Below are 20283 nucleotides of genomic sequence, written 5' to 3' on the forward strand. Positions count from 1 at the left end.
TAAATAAAACTCATCAGTGTCAGAACTGCATGTAAACTTGTGCTTATATGTGCTATGGCCAGAGCTTCCGTCGCAACCCCACTTGCTGATTAAAGTATACGTCAAGTTTGTAGGTAATAAACTAACAAAAACTTCTTGGTTTGCTAAAACTAAACGCTCAACAGTTTTATCTAATACGGACTGGACTTTAATTTCCGCATTTGAATAGCATTCTGCCTTAGCTTTTCTTAGACTACAAAATGATGGATAAACCTTATGGCCTACCTTGATGCTCCACTTCCAGTCGTTTTGTACCCATGAGTCGTGGACTTGCTATCTACGTAGTATGCTAAAGCTTATACATTGCTCAAGCATCTTGCATCTGGCTCACATGTCATCTTTTTAGCCGGATATTTGAGTGGTTTCCTGTGATTTTTTTTATAATTTTTGCAACATTTCTGTTGCCGGACATACGCGTTGATACCTCTGCCGCATAAAGTAACTCACCAGGACTTCTAGATTGCAAGAGGTCACCACTCGACGCCGTTTGGTCTTTTCACTGCAGCTAACAAAGTCCTTCTTTCGTCTTCCGGGCCGGGGTTACCTGAAGAAGTGGTTGGTTGGTCTGATGGCAACTTTGAATCCACAGTTATTGTAAATGTGAAGTCTGGACCCGAAAGCCACTCCAAGTTTTTATTCAAAAATCGCTCCGTATGTCTTCCAGAAGTGTTCCACTTTTGATCCAGCTTCGACGAATATGCCGATATTTGTAAGCTTAAACTTTTTATCGAATACTCGGCTGCTTCGCTTAAATCGTACTTAAGTAAATCAAACTCTATAATTCTTTATATCTGGTTTCCTTCGAATGTTGAACCCAAATGTCAAAAAACTCCGTTCTTGGTACGGTTATAACTAAACTGCTTTGTGTTGTTGATTTTCCGACAGGGTGAATAGTTGATGATTGTTGTGCTGCCATCTTAAGTTGATCGTTCTGATTTGTTATCAGTTGTGCAGTATTTATATTACATTCAGGTATTGGCGTAGATGCTACCAAATGGGGTAGTTTTGTGCAGCGTTCCTGTGTGGTTATACCTGTATTAGGATTGCTTTGTATGTACCTGTTTTTATGCCTTGGTGACTGGTGTGGTAGGTTGTGGCAGGTTGAAGTCAGTGATCTTCGCCTTTTTGCTTTTGGTGTGCTCTTATTGACCTTGCACGTTCAGTTTTGTGTGTTTTATGGCTACATGTTTGTTCCTTGTACCTGGGAATTGGTTTTGCCGTTTGTAGATCAGCTTTAAAGGTTCAAATATCTCGTAGGACCTGATACGTACATACATCCTATTTTATATGTAGAGATAACTAAATCTACAAAAAAAAAAATTTAAAATATATGTGCAAAGAATTCGCAATGGTTTTTTCTTTCGACTATTAGATAATACTTGCGTCTATAACATATGTAAAATTTAGCCCGAATGTCCGCGGATGTATGTAACTTTTTTGTCCCTAAATTTAAAAATATAGAGAATAAATACCTTTTCTTCTTAATAACGAAATGATAAATACATTGAAAATACTCTAATTGCGAAAGAATTACTGTTAAAAAATTTTACTTACCTTCGGACTTAGAATCCATCAAAAAAATTATATAAAAGTGTTCACTTAAAAGAAATATGAAGCTTAATATTCAAGAAGAATTTTGCAAATTAATCAATGCATTTTACGGCCACTCCTGCCTTCTTACTTCAATTACTCAATACATATGAGCAAAAATATCAAAAAAAAAGCAAAAATCCCGTTATTTTGTTTGTTTTCTTTCATTTCTCATTACACTTTTCTTGAAATAAGAACTTTGTTTTTGTCCAGCTAGCTTGTTCTACACGAAACACTGTGCGGCGGGCTAACAGACGCACACACAAACATAAATACACCGCGTCTCCAATTACCACCACCCCCAAAGAGGTTGAGGATCCCATCGTTAATGCTAAACCATCTAAAGCAGTGGGCCCATACGGCATAGCCATGCCGATACTTAAAAACCTCGGCAAAGAGGGATTTAATTATCTAGCACATGTTTTCAACTTGTGCCTTCCCCGAAAAATGGAAAATGGCCAAAGTGGTCCCGCTACTAAAGCCTGGGAAACCAGCTAGCATAGGAGATTCTTATCGTCCGATATAACTCCTATCGCCAGTAGCCAAGATACTTGAAGCCATTCTGCTCCCCTACTTTAATGCAAATTTGCAACTAGCCAATCATCAACATGCCCGAAAATTACATAGCACTGTAGGGCATTAGTAATGCATTAATTTAATTTAACTTTGTAAATTTGTTCTTTTGAATTTTTGTAATTTTCAATACGTGCCTGACCCGTGCGCATCTTGGGCAACCAATATAAAAGTCTCGTATCAAATATCAACAGAAATCAGCTGTTCTATTAACTTAAAGCTTTCGCTGCCATCTAGCGTATAATAGCAACTGCCGCCAATCAATTAAAACTTACAGCTTGCGCTGCGATCTAGCGTACAATAGCAACTACTGGTAATGCAGTGCAATTAATCACAATAGTGCCATAGTACAAATAGATACCTTTGTGTGCTCGCAATCGTTTATTTTTAACAAATTATTTTAATAAAATATAGCTAAACAAAAGTACTACGACCAAAATTGCCCAAAGCTCGCTAATAGCCGGAATCTCCAACTTTACGACCAAAACCTTATTTATAGATTTGGATTCCAAATAAGAGCGAAAAAGGGATCCGTACATAAAAACAGCAATTAGAAATAATATATATGTTAGGATTTTGCTACATTAAATCCTTAAAAAAAATATTTTTTGTGGACACGAAGACTTTATTCGTTCACTTTCAAATTAGAACTGATTTTACAATTATTCTTAATTCTACTTTACGGCTAATTCTACATTTGTATGTTTGTCAGGTCACGTTGCACTTGCATGTGCTGGGAATATTTGCCGGGTTTGTTGTAGCAGCGTCATAATATTTTGGTAGCGCGTGTCGTATCTTTTGCCCATGGGAGACAATCAGGTTATATGTTCGCATTGTCACTTGATATTGCTGTGATGCAATAATTTTGTTATTGCAACGTTTGTTGTGTTAACTTATATGATGTATCCAAATGTTATTTTTCAATGCTGAACATTGATATATCAAAAATTGCACATTGAAAAATAATATTTGGATACATATCGAAAATTACAAAAATTCAAAGTAATAAATTTACAAAGTTAAATAAAATTAAATTAATAATAATAATCCATTACTAATACCCTACAAGCACTACCAACGCGCTAAATGCCATTAGTACTTCAGATAAAACACGGACGCGCCATATTTCGTTCATAATGAATATCCACGTCGATGGCACCACGCTACCGACTGTCTTACACCCCAAAATCTTGGATGTGACGTTCGATCACGATCTACATTTTGGAGAGCATGTAGCCGCAATTGTACCGAAAATCCAGAGCCGTAATAAAATCCTCAAATCTATTGCCGGCTGTACTTGGGGTAAAGATACAGAAATGCTCATTACCACTTACAAAGCAATTGGCCAACCGATTGCATGCTACGCGTCCCCGATATGGTCGCCAAGCCTAAAGGCCTGCCAAAATACCGCCCTAAGAGCAGCTACGGGCTGTCTTTTTATGTCCCCAGAACACCGTCTACATAATGAGGCGAGAATACTCCCCATTAGGGAGAGAAATGAAATGCTAACCAAACAGTTTCTGTTGAATACCCAGAAACCTGGGCATCCCAACAGACATCTGATTGATGGACCTACGCCGCAGAAGGGCTTAGGGAGTCATATCCGTATGAGCAGAAATCTGGTATGCCTAATTTTTTTTTAGCTACTTATAATGTTAGTTCAAATGTATAGGATATATTGGTGTGGTTGAAAAAGGCTGCCTTGTACCTGGTATAATTGAAATGGGTCTATATGAGGGTTATGATGCAATGGATCTAGCACTGGCGAAACCTTTGTTGAGAGCAGCGTTCGAGGCAGATTTAAAGGATATATGTACTGGTAAAAAGGATCCAAAAATAGTTCTTGGAGAACGAATTCAAAAATATTTGGAAGCCTACAAACAAATAACAGAAAAAATTACTGCCTTTGACAATAAAATGGCTTTGCGATAACCAAGCTCCAAGCATAAGTAGTTTTCTTTAATCACACTGCATTTTGTTTTTTCGTAGAATTAATGAAAATCCAACAGCAAATAATGATGACTGACAAAACTGGACACACCAGTGCTATAGGAAAAGTTGAGAATATTTCAATGCCCAAAATGCTTAGTAACGCCATTAGCCTTACGACAAAAGAAAAATCAAGATGGGTTTTATATAGGCTGCATGAGTTTTCCTGATTGCAAGAATGTTATTTGGCTATCAGAAGACTACTTATTTCCTTAATAGTAATGACGAGTTCGATGAGATTATGGGTGCCGTTGATCTTCCAGCTGAGAGCGTCAAAAATGCAATCAATACCAAAACTCAAAAATAAGCTGTCTTATCAACATCGACAACTATTAAGTCATTTACGCAAGGAAATGAAGACACTACTGCAGTTATGTTTGATGAAAGTTTCCCGGACATAACATATTTTGTTTGGGGAACAGCTGAGCATAGGAGACGATCTGGAACAAACCACAACTATCAAAATATGGACGGAGCAGTAGGAATTTTCCAACAAGACTTCAATAATGAATCACCCCGTGATGTATCAGCAACCAAAAATATTGAATGAATATGAATGTCATCAACCTGCCAAAGAGTACGATAGCTCAGCTTTCACTGGCTGCAAGATTGCCATTATCCAAAAAATTAAAAAGAAGTACTTTAAAGTTTACATATGCTTCCAATGAAAAATTTGATTTAATACATATTACAATGAAAATTGGATAATGCGTATCCATAATGGTAGATGTGACAGTTATTTTCGCATTATTGACAATATTTTTTTATTTAGTAGATCTATGGTTTGCTGGTACATGTTAATGAGTTGGCAGTAGGGGTTGGACTATTCGAATACAAATTTCTCGAATAATAAACTCTTTTATTCGCCAGGTATTCGTAATTCGAATAATATTTACTCGATATTTTTATTTGTTTATTCGCTTACATTTATTCGAATTCCTTTCCTTATTATTCGAGTAGCGCGTATCGAGGTAATCAAATAATGCGTCCGAGCTACTCGAATAGTAAAATAAAAAAAGCCTGTTTATTTTACGCTCATTGCTTGTACATATGAGCATGCACATGTATGTATACGTACATACATTTATGTGTGTATAGATGCATATGTGCATATATTTTTGTTTGTTTGGGATTGCTTTGTTAATATTCATTTATTTAGTTATATTTACGTAACCAAAGTTGTGCTTGAGTCTTAAGATAGAAACATCGGGGTCTATAACCCTTGTACTGATCATAGAAATTTGTTTCCTAGTAAACAAGTATGTAAATGCTCATACATAAATGTACATGTATTTTAATTAGATTAATATTGTGGCGAATATTCACATCACTAAATAAATGCACCACAACAAAAACCTTAAAGCAAGCTATACTCACAAACGCATGTCATCATTAGCCGAAGTAGTACTCACATATACACGCGCATATGGTTACACACTACAACTACACGCACGTATGGCTGGTGACCAGGTAGAGGATTCTAGAAGAGGAAACGTCTAGACAGTTGGACAAAGCAACAGAGAGTATAAAAGCAGAGCAAGCTGAGCAGTCAGTAAGCAGTTTGATTTAAACACGGAATTAGTTGTGAAGTAAGAGATATTGTGAAGTAATTCCAAAGCAGTCTAATAAAGACCATTTTGCATTACAGAATATTGGAGTTATTTATTCGACAATTTAGCGATGCGAACATTAGCAGAAGGTTGGAAATAAGCAGAATTACCCCAAATTCGTTACAATTGGTGTCAGAAGAGGAATTGTTCAATAAATTCCAGAGGACAACAAGGACATGGCAAAGTTAAGTGAATTAAGGGTCCAGCAACTGAAAAAGAAGTTGGAGAACCCTGGATTGAATACAACCGGCAATAATTTGTTTTTGGTTCCGGGTTTACAGTTCAATAAATCAGAATAACGCCTTTTTTATTTTTCGCCAACGTTTCGACCTTTGTTATTGATATTAGAGAAAAATTGTTACTATGACATGTTTCTAAATTTCACTTCTTCATCAGCTAGCTTTTCGGGAGCTGAGCGTTGAACTCGAATCTCCAACATTCATATCAGTGCAAAGGCAGATGCCTTTAGCTGCTAAGCCATATGAATGCCCCGTTATTCGCTGTACAATTGGTTTCTAAGAGTTGCCTTTTTTGTTTCTATTTCTTTTAATCACCATGTAGGCACATACACTCTGTATGTAGCTTATTCCTAATAGTGTGGATATGATTTTTAGGCGCGCTTTTGAAAGCTTAGTAACGTTTCGACCTTTTATTTTGGTCTTCTTCAGGGTCTAATTTTATACATGACCATTTCTGCAAAACGCAGAAAACAAAATATCTATACAAAACAACTGGACAAGGAAGAACGCAGTAATTTTGGGTAAGAATCTGTGATTTCAATAATTGTGCTATATATGTACTTTTGTTTCTATATGTAATTAATTTTTATTAACCCTCTATTGCAATGCAAGGCCTTATATACTAAGTTTTATATTTTTGTCATTACGCCCTGAAGAAGACCAAAATAAAAGGTCGAAACGTTGGCGAAAAAATAAAGAAGGCGTTTTTCTGATTTATTGGACTGTAACCCCGAAACCAAAAAGAAATTTGCAATAAATAAAAAAACAGTCGGTAGTACAAAAAAACATGAACCGCAATAAGAACGAACTTCAAGCACGGCTACGAGACGCTATGGAGTCGGAAGGAATTAATGTGGTCGATGATGTCTTTCATCCTGATGGGGACGAGACAACAACAAAAATTGAAGGGAAAAACGAAACATCGCAGGCAGTTACGAGCACAGACTTGAACACGATTTTGGCTGCTATATCTGCTCAAACATCGGCAGTGTCATCCCAACTGGAATCACAGGAGACACGCATAACATCCAAGATAGAAGCACAGGAGGCACGCATTTCAGAAATTTCGTCGTAAATGTCATCTCAGCTGGAATCGCAGGAGAAACCAAAAAGAAATTTGCAATAAATAAAAAAACAGTCGGTAGTACAAAAAAACATGAACCGCAATAAGAACGAACTTCAAACACGGCTACGAGACGCTATGGAGTCGGAAGGAATTAATGTGGTCGATGATGTCTTTCATCCTGATGGGGACGAGACAACAACAAAAATTGAAGAGAAAAACGAAACATCGAAGACAGTTACGAGCACAGACTTGAACACGATAGAAGCACAGGAGGCACGCATTTCAGAAATTTCGTCGTAAATGTCATCTCAGCTGGAATCGCAGGAGAACCGTATAACATCGAATATTGAAGCACAAGAAACGTGTATTTCAGAAATTTCGACACAGATTACATCTAAGATTGAAGCACAAGAAGCACGAATATCCGAAATGTCGGCGCAAATTTCAGCACAAATATCATCGCAGATCTCTGCTCAACGGGAAGGGCAAGAAGGACGTATTTTCCCAAAGTTGGAGGCGCAAGATACAAAAATTTTACAACTCGAAGACAAAATCGATGCCGAGATTGAAACATTGAGAGGTCGTATACAGTAGTTGCAACTAAATCGCCCAGCAGTTTCAGCGAGTAATCCAAATGAAAAAACACCATCCTTTGACGGTTCTGTTCCTTTTCAGGTGTTTAAGCTTCAGTTTGAGAAGACCGCAACGGTGAACAACTGGAATGCTGAAGATAAAGTTGCAGCTCTATAAGTAGCATTGAAGAGGCCAGCAGCCGAAATCCTACACACGATTCCCGAAGAAGATCGGAACAACTATGAAGCATTGATGGCTGCTGTAGAACGACGTCACAGAAGGAAACACAGGAAACAAATCTACCAAACAGAATTGCAACACCGCTACCAAAAATCTCACGAGGCTTTGCAGGAGTTTGCTTCAGACATTGAAAGATTGGATCATCTTGCAAATGCCGACGCACCTGTGGAATACAATGAAAGGGTAAAAATTCAGAGCTTTATAAACGGCATACGGGACGTCGAAACAAAGCGAGCTACATACGCAAACCCAAAGCCAACATTTGCAGATCATCTTGCAAATGCCGACACACCTGTGGAATACAATGAAAGGGTAAAAATTCAGAGCTTTATAAACGGCATACGGGACGTCGAAATAAAGCGAGCTACATACGCAAACCCAAAGCCAACATTTGCAGAAACGGTGTCACATGCACTGACTCAGGAAACTGCCTCACTATTGGGTAAACCAGCTTTCAAAGCACGCCGTGTGGAGGTAGAAAGACCAGATTGGGTAGACACAATTTTGGAAGCACTGAAGGGATCACAACAGAAAAATGTCGGAGTTATGAAATGTTTCAAGTGCGGTAACCCAGGTCATATTGCACGTCATTGCAGCACTGGTCCTGGTAGTTCCAACTTGGCTGGTCGTAAACGCAAAGCTGGAGGAGATAAGCAAGAGCGAGTCAGATGTAAAGATCGAAAGCTTGCCCCAGCTATTGAATGTCTTGTGATATCTATCTCGCAAATTGGAAGAAAATCGAGCAGTCTTACCGTCAGAGCAAATGTGGATGGCAAGGAGCGTGTACTGACTGTAGATACGGGCGCATCTCATTCCTTAATCCGATCTGATTTGGTCAACGGGAAAGTAAAGCCATTACCTGGAGTAAGGTTGCGGACGGTCACTGGCGAGTATAACCAAGTTTGGCGAGTGTTATCGATGTGATGGTCCTTTGCCGGATACAGATCCTGTACGCTCCGGTAACACAGCACCATTAAGTTGCTAGCCCGACCATCTCGGGAACGATTTATATGGCTACATTAAACCTTCGGGCCATCCCCCCTCCCCACCCCCAAGTTCCATGAGGAGCTTGGGGTCGCGCGAGCCTCGTCTGTTAGTGAAATAAGATTCGCCGCGGATAGGTGAGGTTGACAATTGGGTTTGGGGAAGCTGTATATTGCGCTGGCAACCTGAAGGGTTGTGCTAAACAGCCCCTTGAATCTGGTTTTTTAGTCACCTCTTACGACAGGCATACCTACTGCGGGTATATTCTGACCCCCGAACCCGCTGGGGGAGGCGGAGATCGTTCATGAATTCATATTGAGAGTGGATTTCTTGGTTGACCATGGCATCAGGGTCGATATGCAGAAAAGGATTATTCAGTATAAGAACAAAGATGTACCACTTAACTACAGTTTTGAGAACGGGTTCAGCAGTAAGCGAGTGCTGGTGGAGGAGACTATACAAAGGCCAAGAAAATCGGAGACAGCAGGCCGGGCAAACCAATGTGGAAGGAATGGGCCAAATAAATCAAAACCGAAGGTACCTGCGAGAGAAACAATGGCATTGACAAACCGCACTAAAACAAAAGAAAGAATTTCACAGAAAGAATGAAAGAGTGGCTTCAAGCCAGGGCGCACTACTGTTGTGAACCGTCAAGACGATACGGATGATGCAGTCATTTCGTCAAGATCAAGCTCTGCGAAGTAGTTCATTGGCCAAACAACAGAGTGTGAGGGAACGGTCCAGGAAAATGAATAGTAGGATGAAACACAGGTACGACAAGAAAAATAATTCGGAAGGTTTCCGAGAGGGAGATTTTGTAGTGCTATACAACTCACACCGGCGGAAAGATGTTCCATTCAAATTTTGGTGCATTTGGGAACCCCCGTACAAACGCCGCATACAAACCATTGGGAAACCACGAAGTAGAAGGGTGGTTCATTTGGAGATGCTAGCAGCGGTTAGATGGAGAGATTTGTCTGATCGGGACGATCAAACTTAGGTGGAGGGCAGTGTGAGGAATACTCACATCACTAAATAAATGCACAACAACAAAAACCTTAAAGCAAGCTACATAAACACATTAATCATCATGTAAACACATACATACTAGCAGCAGAGAGATACTCACAAACGCATGTCATCATTAGCTGAAGTAGTACTCACATATACACACGCATATGGTTACACACTACAAATCAGACCTGTTAAATTTGAATTAGCCTTAGTAATCAATTAATTAGATGCCCTTTTTAGTGGCCAATGATTATTTCAATTGTTTTCCGAAAGAAGCAATTACTAATTGATTACCATTAGAACAAAATCAAAAAAGAAATCATGATTTTCTCCGATTATTGAAAATAAGCAAAAGTAATCGAAATGATTACTTTGATTATTTTTGATTTTTTCGATTACTTAAAATTTTTTTTTTTTTGATATTTTCTTTGATTATTTCTCCGCTTTGCTGAAAGAAAAAATCTCCTTTGTTGCATGCACGGGGAAATTTCTACATACAAGTACATTTTAAGATGCAATAGTAAATCGTAAGCGCTTATCGAGACGAATATATACATGCAGCATATAGGGCGAATGGTATATGAGCGTTGATCTAAATTATATTCTCAGGTAAGCATACACGCATGTGCATATTTTACTACACTCATTATATAAAATGGCGGCCAGCGTGGTGTGATGGTAGCGTGCTCCGCCTACCACACCGTATGCCCTGGGTTCACACCCCGGGCAAAGCAACATCAAAATTTTAGAAAATGAGGTTTTTTAATTAGAAGAAAATTTTTCTAAGCGGGTCGCCCCTCGGCAAGCGCTCCGAGTGTACTTCTGCCATGAAAAGCTCTCAGTGAAAACTCATCTGCCTTGCAGATGCCGTTCGGAGTCGACATAAAATGTGTAGGTCCCGTCCGGCCAATTTGTAGGGAAAATCAAGAGGAGCACGACGCAAATTGGATGAGAAGCTCGGCCTTAGATCTCTTCGGAGGTTATCGCGCCTTACATTTATTTATTTTTTTATATAAAATAATGTGGGATGGAAAACGATGGTTTTTCTAGCCCAGACAATATGTAAAAAAAATGTTAGATTCATATGTTGGCGTCCAAAAGCTTTCATTTAGCAACGATCCGTTTTGGTTTCATCCTTAACTCTAGCCAATTTTTTTATATCCAAAATAAATATATCCACTATTTTGGATTACGTTATGGCTATGCAATGTACAAGTACATTGGTGGATGCAACGGTATATCGTGAGCGTTTATCTAGGCATATGGGTAGCGCATACGATTTACTATTGCATCCTAAAATGTACTTGTATGCATGCAACAAAGGAGAATTTTTCTTTCAACAAAGCGGGAAAATAATCAAAACAAAGTTTAAACAAATCAAAAATAATCAATTACTTTTGATTATTTATTAATTTTTGATTACTTTTCATTATTTTTGATTTTTTTCAATAATCGTAAAAAATCATGATTTTTTTTTGATTATTTTTTTTATCAATTGAAAAGTAATCATTAAAAATAGAAAATAATGGCAAGTAATCATTAAATGGCGTTTAAAGAAAATAATCAATGGAGCGGCTAATCATTACCATTAGTAATCATTATTTAACAGGTCTGCTACAAATACACGCGCGTATGGCTGGTGACCAGGTAGAGGATTCTAGAAGAGGAAACGTCTAGACATTTGGACAAGGAAACAGAGAGTATAAAAGCAGAGCAAGCTGAGTAGTCAATAAGCAGTTTGATTTAAACACGCAATTAGTTGTGAAGTAAGAGTTATTGTGAAGTACTTTCAAAGTAGTCTAATAAAGACCATTTTGCATTATTGAATATTGGAGTTATTTATTCAACAATTTAGCGATTCGAACGTTAGCAGAAGGTTGGAAATCAGCAGAATTACAGTAAGTTCGTTACAATATGGTAGGGATTTTTGTTTCCCATATACATACATACGTATGGAGATATTTGATTTGATAGCTTTTGAATTGTATAAACATCTAACTGGTCGCCATTGAAAAATATTTTTATATGCATTGGCAACATTTTTTGCCAAGTCTGATGATTCAAAAGATATTTAAGGTAAATGTTAACTTAATTGAAAACTTTGGAAAAAATTACATGAAATAAAATTTGAATCAATTCATTTTGTCCAAAATCGCTTAAGATATAGAAACGGAACAAAATTCTAGTGGAACTAGTGACAAGCTTCAAAAACGACTGTCTGTCTATTTTTGCCGCTCCTTAAATTTTTTATTGTCCTTGAACGCGTTAAACGCGTTGCAATGTACATACCCAAATGTGCATATTTAAACATATGTACATGTTGTATTCTCGCAGATTCCTTTGAAATCGGATTCATATACAAGTGATGTGGGTATCTCTATTTGTATGTATGTAAATTCAAGAAACTGCACAAAGGGTGATATGAAATAAAAATCCCCACCTACTTTTGCTGTTAGTGTGGGTATTATGTTTATTATACGCAGCTGAGCAGAGCTCACAGAGTATATTAATTTTGTTCGCATAACGGTACTCCGTAGCGGCATAAACTAATCGAGATAGATATAGACTTCTATATATCAAAACGATCTGGGCGAAAAAAGAAATTCATTCAGCCATGTCCGTCCGTCCGTCCGTCTGTCCGCGAACACGATATCTTGGAAATTTCGAAAACCCGAAAAAGTGCGACAATTCATTACCAAAGACGAATAACCCGATTAAATTTGGTAGGTGGGTTGACCTTATGACGCAGAATAGAAAATCACTAAAATTTTGGACAATGGGGGTGGCACCGCGCACTTTTAAAAGAAGGTAATTTAAAAGGTTTGCAAGCCGTAATTTGGCAGTCGTTAAAGATAGCATGATGAAATTTGGCAGGAACGTTACTCCTATTACTATATGTGTTCTAAAAAAAAATGAGCAAAATCGGATGACCAACACGCCCACTTTAAAAAAAAATTTAAAAGTCACATTTTAACAGAAAATTGAATATCTTTACAGTATATAAATAAATTATGTAAACATTCAACATGGTGCAACAAAATACAAAAATAGAAGAAAGTTTCTTTTTTCATTTAATTTGTCTAGAATACTTCTAATGCCATAAGTCGAACAAAAATTTACCAATCCTTGTGAAATTTGGTAAGGGCATAGCTTCTATGACGATAACTGTTTTCTGTGAAAATGGGCGAAATCGGTGAAAGCCACGCCCAGTTTTTATAAACAGTCGGCGTCTCACGGTGGGGTATTTGATCAATCTAGCTGGCCAAAACTAAAACAGAAGTTATTTCTGTTAAAAAGTGGTTGTCTCACTTCACTGTTATGAAGGGAAATATTTTACAGTAAATTCATGGTGTTCCGCGCAGAATTACTATGGATCAAACTCCAGGTTTCGGAGGGACCCGGGGTAATTTTTTGGATTTACATGAGATATGTACATAAGTCAATATGGGTATCAAACGAAAGGTATTTTACTCCGAATTTCTATTGACACTTTTAAGTAGGGTTGCCATTTAGTGTTGCGACCTCACCTCCATTTTTGTATATCCACTACCATCTCAGAAACGCCTTAACCGATGTGAATCACATTTGGTATATATTTTTTTATTTTAAGGCTTTTCACCTAAGTGTTGCCACTGAGGATGTTTTCACTAGGTTGCCGCCTCTTGCCAATAGAGGTATTAGTCTCTTACAAAATTGATCACCACTCAAAAAATAGCGGGTATACGCAGCCGTTCTTGTCATTAAACTTTGAAACAAACACAAGCTTATGTATTGCCAAAAAATTACTGACATCATATGCCATGAAAAAAGTTATATCTTTTTGTTTGCAAGGTTTTTAAAAATTTAATATTGAAGAGTAGTAGCATTACAAGTAGAATAAATCAGTTAAAACATGCTGTATAAAAAATGTAACATGTGAATTGAAAACACATTTACCTGTTGAACAAATGCGTGATGGCAACGGCGCGCACCCACGAATTTGTTAAATAATAGTTAAGGCGAAAGAGGGGGAAGAAAATAAAAACACCAAAAAGATTTCGTATTAATAAAAAGAATTCACAAAGTGCTTTTATTTATATAAATACAACAAGTGTTAAGAAAAGGTTTAACAAATGTTGTGGAAAATGATATATATGTGATAATAATTTTGAAAAGTTGAACTTACGTGAACGGGCGATTACGTGTTCCTTTGCTGGCTGCTGGATTAAAAGAGGACGAGACTCTTTTCCACATGAGCCGATGAACCCACGATACAGCCACTTCGTTGGGTTTCCCGGCAACAAAGTTGCTGTACCATGGGCTCACAGCGGTAAACGTCTAAGACACATACGTACTACCACTCACACATGCCTGTGTGTATATCACAAGAATATGCGGGTGGTAGTAACGAAGAAAATAAAACAAAGAAAGTTATGTTACGAGGGGGGGGGGGGGGGGGGGGGAGATATATTTAGGCCTGTGGCCTAAACATACCGGCCCCCTTGCCGTAAGCAACAAAGAAAAAAAAAATGAAAAGGAAAAAAAGGAATGACACGCGATTGCACGTCCAGTAAGCCGTTATGTCGATGTGCAGATGCGGACTGCAAGCACTGCACGTCGCACGATGGCCTTCGTGTCTCGTTGTCCTGAGAAGAAAAAGAAAAGATGTTATTAAATACACGTACGTGGTTTTAAATTCCGTGCTGTAATTACTTATTTTTATGAAACAATTCCTATTTTTGGCAGGCTCCTGAGACTACCAGCCCGAATACGGTTGGTTGGGTCAGGAGACCGCCAACTGTTGTTGCTGGCGTTCCGCTCACCATCAGTTCGGCGTATAGGTCAGCGCCGAGTGTAAGACGAACTGGCGATGAGCGGTAGAAGTGCGGATCTGCATGCCGCATAAATTCGAACGGAACGGCACCTTTGGATCCACATTGGATGGCGGACTCAACCGATAGTGGCCGTTGACCACGGCGGCTTGGGTAGTGACATGAGTCGTTGACCCGAACTTGCCGCGCAGCATAAGTGTGCATTGCCCTGGTCCTTGACGCTCTAACTGCAAATCGCGTACCAGCTCTGCATCGACGATGGTGCTGGCGGCGCAGGGATCAATGATGGCACGAACCAGATGTAGGTGCCCACGCGATTCGACACGTACGATGGCCGTCGGCGCAATGGGCACGAAAGACCGCATGATGGGCGCTGGAGTGGCTGGGAGTAGCCGGCCGGTTCGGAAGCCTTCCGGTGTACCACGCGATAGTGCCTTTTTATCTAGGGCGTCAGAAGTGTATGGCGTTGATTTCTTTCGCCGCTGCTGTCTTCCGCGTTTGGATGATTCGGTCGGGCCTCCTTGGAGTCCGATGTCGCGGTGCCGCCAGTTGTCTCGGTCATTTCGACGTTTATTTGCTTTCGCCGCGGTTCTCTCATGCTGTAACAGCGGCCGGAAACTGCGCATGCCATGGTTGACCGTTGACGGTCTTGTTGTCTCTGTTTTGCCTTTTTCTTCCTCCGCCTTTGCTCTCTCCTCCTCTATTTCTTCTTCTTCCACCTGCTGAGCCCAGGACTTTGTCGGCCCCGTTAGGTGGATTGACAACGTGTCATCGGACGGGCTGTCGTCGCCAATGGTTGTTGCATCATCGCGTTCAGAAAGACGCACATCTAGATGGAGCGTGGTGTGGTGCTTCTGCTGGCACCGTTTGCAGCGATATTTGCTATTGCACTTGTCCACGCGATGAAAGGGCGACAGACAATTCGGACAGTATTTGTGCAGCAGCACGGCCCGCAACCTCTCCTCCGGGGATTTTTTCCTGTATTCGGCACAGAGTCGGAGACTATGGTCCCTGCCGCAGAACTGGCACGCGACGTCGAAACGTTTTGCGCCTCCCTCTGCCTTGGCCAATAAGGTTTGGTAACGGGTCATGATCTGAAAGAATATTGGTATCATTGATCATGCCCAAATTGAGGTTAGCGGAATGTTGTTTGGGTGGCGTAAGCCAAAAAAATATTATCTCATATATTTTCGCAAGAGAAAAAAAACATTTTATTGAAATAAAAATTAAGGGCCATAAGTAAATACGAAGAAAAAACGGATTTAGCACGCATCCATACGATGTGGCTGGTGCTTTAGCGCCTCTAGTACATCCCTGCAAAAACGCTCTCGTCACTCCACGTCATTTGACTAGTCATTTTACCAGGTCATAGGTTATATTCCTAGTCACACTTGCATGGGCGTGATTAGGTTTTGTGACCAAATTTTGTAGGGATTTTATAATTTATTTTATGTCGGTAGATGTCGCCGAAGTAGTCCTAAAGATTTATTTTTTGGTTTGTGGTGAACTTTGTTTTCACAACAAGTGGCCTGCCACCACACGGAACGGTTAGAAACCTGACTGAAAAGGTATTACAGAGTTGCACTTCCACCATTCAACATTATTTTCGACGTGTATGGTCGATAATGTTGAGATTCGTGGAATTAAGTATTTTAAATCTCGACCAAATGAATGATTGATCGAGATATGTAATACGCGACATGTGTTGCGTGTAGCAACGCGTAAGGCATAATGTCGGTAACACAGTGCATTGACAGTCAGAAATGGAGTGTAGAGATTTTGACTAGCAGATGTCGCTCTTCCATTTCCTGAATGAAAAAAAATCATTGAGATAAAACACGCGGTGGTGAGTAAATTTCTATAATGCGTAATATGGTTTTTTATTAATTTATTTCTCTTTTTCTTTTCAGGTATCCAGTGCTGTTGAAGGTGTCATGGTACAACATGCAATTAAAACAAGCGGCTGAGCCATTATATCGTGAACAAAGCATTGAGGCACAAAAAACGTTTAAGGTGAGTGGTGTCGTTTTCTCTAAACGCTGCCAACATGAAGACCAGGGGACAGTTGAAGGAATACGAAGTGCTTAGCCGCAAATTGCCAACCGAGAAGGAGCCACAAACTCCACTGTACACAATGCGTATCTTTGCCCCGGATAACATTGTAGCCAAATCGCGTTTTTGGTGTTTCTTGCGAAGATGGGGTGCTAATATATAACACCACCACACATAGCTAGTTGTGTGCTGTGCAATATTCAGGTCAAGAAATTGCGAACACATTTAGAAAATAACTAAATATTCAAACAAAATATTGAGTAAGAACACAGCCAATTATTATGATATAACATTTTGTTTGTGCATATGTATGCCTGTGCAGACCTGAGTTGCAATGTTTCGATTTCCCAGTGCGGAATGTTTTTTGTGTTCCTAAGAACATCGTTTAAAATGCATATATACGAGACAGTCGGTTCTATGTACCGGAGCGAGTCTGGATTTTTCCCGACCAAGGACTCAATGTGTTTTGGTAACAAATTCCTTGAAAATTTACAAACGATTTTGCTTAGGATGTTTTGCATTAAAATGTTAAACTAAATTTTCAAGCTACTCTGGTTGTGTTCTAACACTTTTTGTACTAAATGTCTTGTTGTTCTACTTATAAAAGATATAAGTGATACTCATAAATTCATACATTCCACAGACACTATATGGCGATATTGAAGGTAAATACGTTGGCGATCTAGGCTGCGGCGGTGGTATGCTGAGTGTAGGTTCATTTCTTCTTGGCGCTGGTATGACTACTGGATTTGAAATCGATGAAGATGCATTAGATGTAAAGATGTAGTATTAAATATGTATGCTTAATGGGAAACCCCAACTAAAATAAAGAACTTCGGCATTTGGTTGCGTTATGATTCGCGTTCTGGTACACTGCGCTTTGGTAAAATTGATGTAACAGAGGCGCAGTTCACTATTATCGTCATACATATTATATCAGCTGTTTTTGGTTCGGATGTTTGGCAAACGCGGATGTTTGGTAATTTTCAAATGTGGTACCTCATAGCGTTAATGACCATAGTTTGTGGACTTTGGTCGTTATGGTTTATATTATCTGTTATTTTGGCTGGCGGGGTTAGCAAGAATGGCTCCACAGTTGCTGGTACCAGCGTTTTATCGCCTAGCATACCACTGACAATGATTATCTTACCCGCTCTAATAATCGCTCAGAAGTTGCCACAAATATTTTCACTGAACATTCATGTATATATTGGCATTTGGTATGGTGGCTGCCAAAGTCACCAATAAGCTTGTGATCGCACATATGACAAAAGCTGAAATGGAATATCTGGATTGGTCGCAATTGGGTCCAGTTTTCTTATTCCGCATATAACCATTTTGCGGGCAAGTATTCGTGGTTTTATAGAAAAACAAAAAATATTTATGTTGAATTGTCTTCACCTATAGATTCTTGTTATCGTGTATTTGCAACTAATAAGAGTATCACCTCAACGCAGACAAAATGGATATCATGGACATACAAGCGGTGGAGTCCAACTGAGTGACGTCACGGTGACCCCAATACCACGTTCACAAGAACAAACTTCTACAATAATCAGCAACAAGCGAGCAACGCGAACAACAACCACAACTACAAATTTCCGCTATACATCATCCAACGCGTGATCGTAGCGGTGGTGCATCAAGCTCCAATTCCTCAAGCGACACGACGGAGCTTGACCTGCATCACAGTGTTCTAGGAAGCGGCCGAAATAGTGGTGGCGCAAGTGAAGGCAGCACCGTACGTGATTTCTCTAGTAAACGTGAAGGTAATATGACTTTTCATGATTTCGATAAGGAAAAGAAAGTTTAGCAGTTATTGAAAGGGAATGTAATGGACACGGTTGCACCCTGGATAGCACACTTATTAAATGATTATACTATTAGCGTTTATAGTGGGCAGTTGAATACAATAGTTGCCTATCCTTTGACACGTAGCTACGTAAATCATTTCGATTCGCTCACAATAGGCACATTCAATTTCAATGATTTCAAACGTCCATCCTCCAACGAGGATGAATCTGTTTCCATTCCCTACTTTTGGCAAAAATTCGATCCAGAAAATTACTCTGCCTGGTTCGGTGAATGTAAATATAATAGTGAGCTTACAAAAGTGTTTATGGCGTGCAATCTCATCACTGGTATGGTTCAACGTCTCGATAAAATGCGTAAGCAAGCCTTTGCTTCAGTGTGCCTGTTTTGTGAGGATAATGATAGTACCATATCCGCCGTTTGGGTGTGGCGCGGTCATGAATTAGCCTTCACACTATCACCCGATTGGCAAATTGGTTACCATTGTTATGTATGGAAGAAATTGGATGCCAACTCGGAAGAAACCAAAAAATTAGTACAACAATATTTTTCTTGGACAGGTACTGATCAGGGTGAAATATTCAAATAATTACAATATACAAGAAAAAGCAACTGCATAAAAAGTCAACTGAGATTTGAATGCTTGATTAGTGTTCCGCTTGAAATTAAAATTAACCAACTCAATACATGCATAGTATACCCTTTCTCAGTCATCCACAGCATTAAATATCAAAGCGTACTGCAAAACGAACATTTTTTTGTAATTTCAAAAATTATAGGTCTTTCGCTTTTGTACGCGTAGTGTGTTGAAAAACTACGAGCTGTTCGAAACTGAGAGTTATTTATATTTAACGAAATAAGCTGTTCCCTTTTTTTAAATAAAAGTTGAAAGGTAATCTTGATCTGTTTGAAATTCGCTAACGCTTGTAAATACAGGGTGGCAAAGGGTGGAAATTAGTTGGGAAGGAGTCATAAGGAATAGATTTCGTGGTATCTGGGGATTTGCTTTGGTGGAATGGTTTTCAAAGAAACTTACAAGGGACGAAATATCATCGGCATTGCAATCGGCAGGTTTCCCATTGCGAAAATGGACGTCCAACTGCAAGAAAATTCTGCAGGGTATACCGAAGCAGCATTTATTAACAGAGGACTTCCTAGAGTTTGAAGATACTAGTACGGTTAAAGCGCTAGGCATTAAGTGGAACGCGCATTCCGACCTATTCTATTTTACTGCTAAACCTTTTGAAAACAGTAATGCCATCACAAAAAGGGCTATACTTTCTGCGATTGCAAAGCTTTTCGACCCTCTTGGCTGGCTGGGACCAGTAGTAATTGTAGCCAAAATAATAATGCAAAATATTTGGTTGGAAGGGACAGGCTGGGATGAAGAAGTATCACAAACTAATCTAGATCGTTGGACCGCATTTATGCAAGAATACGGAAAAATCAACGATATCCGCATACCGCGATGGGTTCACTTTACCCCAAGGGACAGCGTCGAAATACATGGATTCAGCAATGCCTCGGAAAAACAATATGCCGCCACTGTTTTCCTGAAGGTACAAACAAAGGATCAAGTCTTCACCAACCTGTTGATGGCCAAAACGAGAGTAGCCCCGGTCAAAACCATATCATTGCCACGACTGGAACTCTGCGGCGCAGTCCTACTTGCAGAAATTATAGAGTCGGCA

At 39.3% G+C, this 20283-nt stretch overlaps 2 protein-coding genes across 3 annotated transcripts in view; both read left to right on the plus strand.

The window, feature by feature from the left end:
• The window catches only part of Top3alpha (topoisomerase 3-alpha), a 487070-nt gene that overhangs the window by 459721 nt on the left and 7066 nt on the right, over positions 1-20283 (plus strand). Inside the window, exon 11 of one of the 2 annotated variants that reach the window (XM_067766002.1) lies at positions 5494-5513. The exons of the other annotated variant lie outside the window; for it this stretch is intronic. Coding sequence (XP_067622103.1) covers positions 5494-5498 — 5 coding nt within the window. The 3' untranslated portion in view covers positions 5499-5513. Of the gene's footprint in view, positions 1-5493; positions 5514-20283 lie in introns of those variants that run through there. 2 annotated transcript variants of the gene reach the window in all.
• Positions 14906-18323, plus strand: LOC137239093 (choline/ethanolaminephosphotransferase 1-like). The gene is made up of 3 exons (XM_067763998.1): positions 14906-16929; positions 17446-17555; positions 17597-18323. The coding sequence occupies exons 1-3, from the start codon at positions 16776-16778 to the stop codon at positions 18026-18028; spliced, it is 696 nt and encodes a 231-aa protein (XP_067620099.1). The 5' UTR covers positions 14906-16775; the 3' UTR covers positions 18029-18323.

This window comes from Eurosta solidaginis, chromosome 2, assembly GCF_040869045.1.
Source record: "Eurosta solidaginis isolate ZX-2024a chromosome 2, ASM4086904v1, whole genome shotgun sequence".
Lineage (NCBI taxonomy): Eukaryota > Metazoa > Arthropoda > Insecta > Diptera > Tephritidae > Eurosta > Eurosta solidaginis.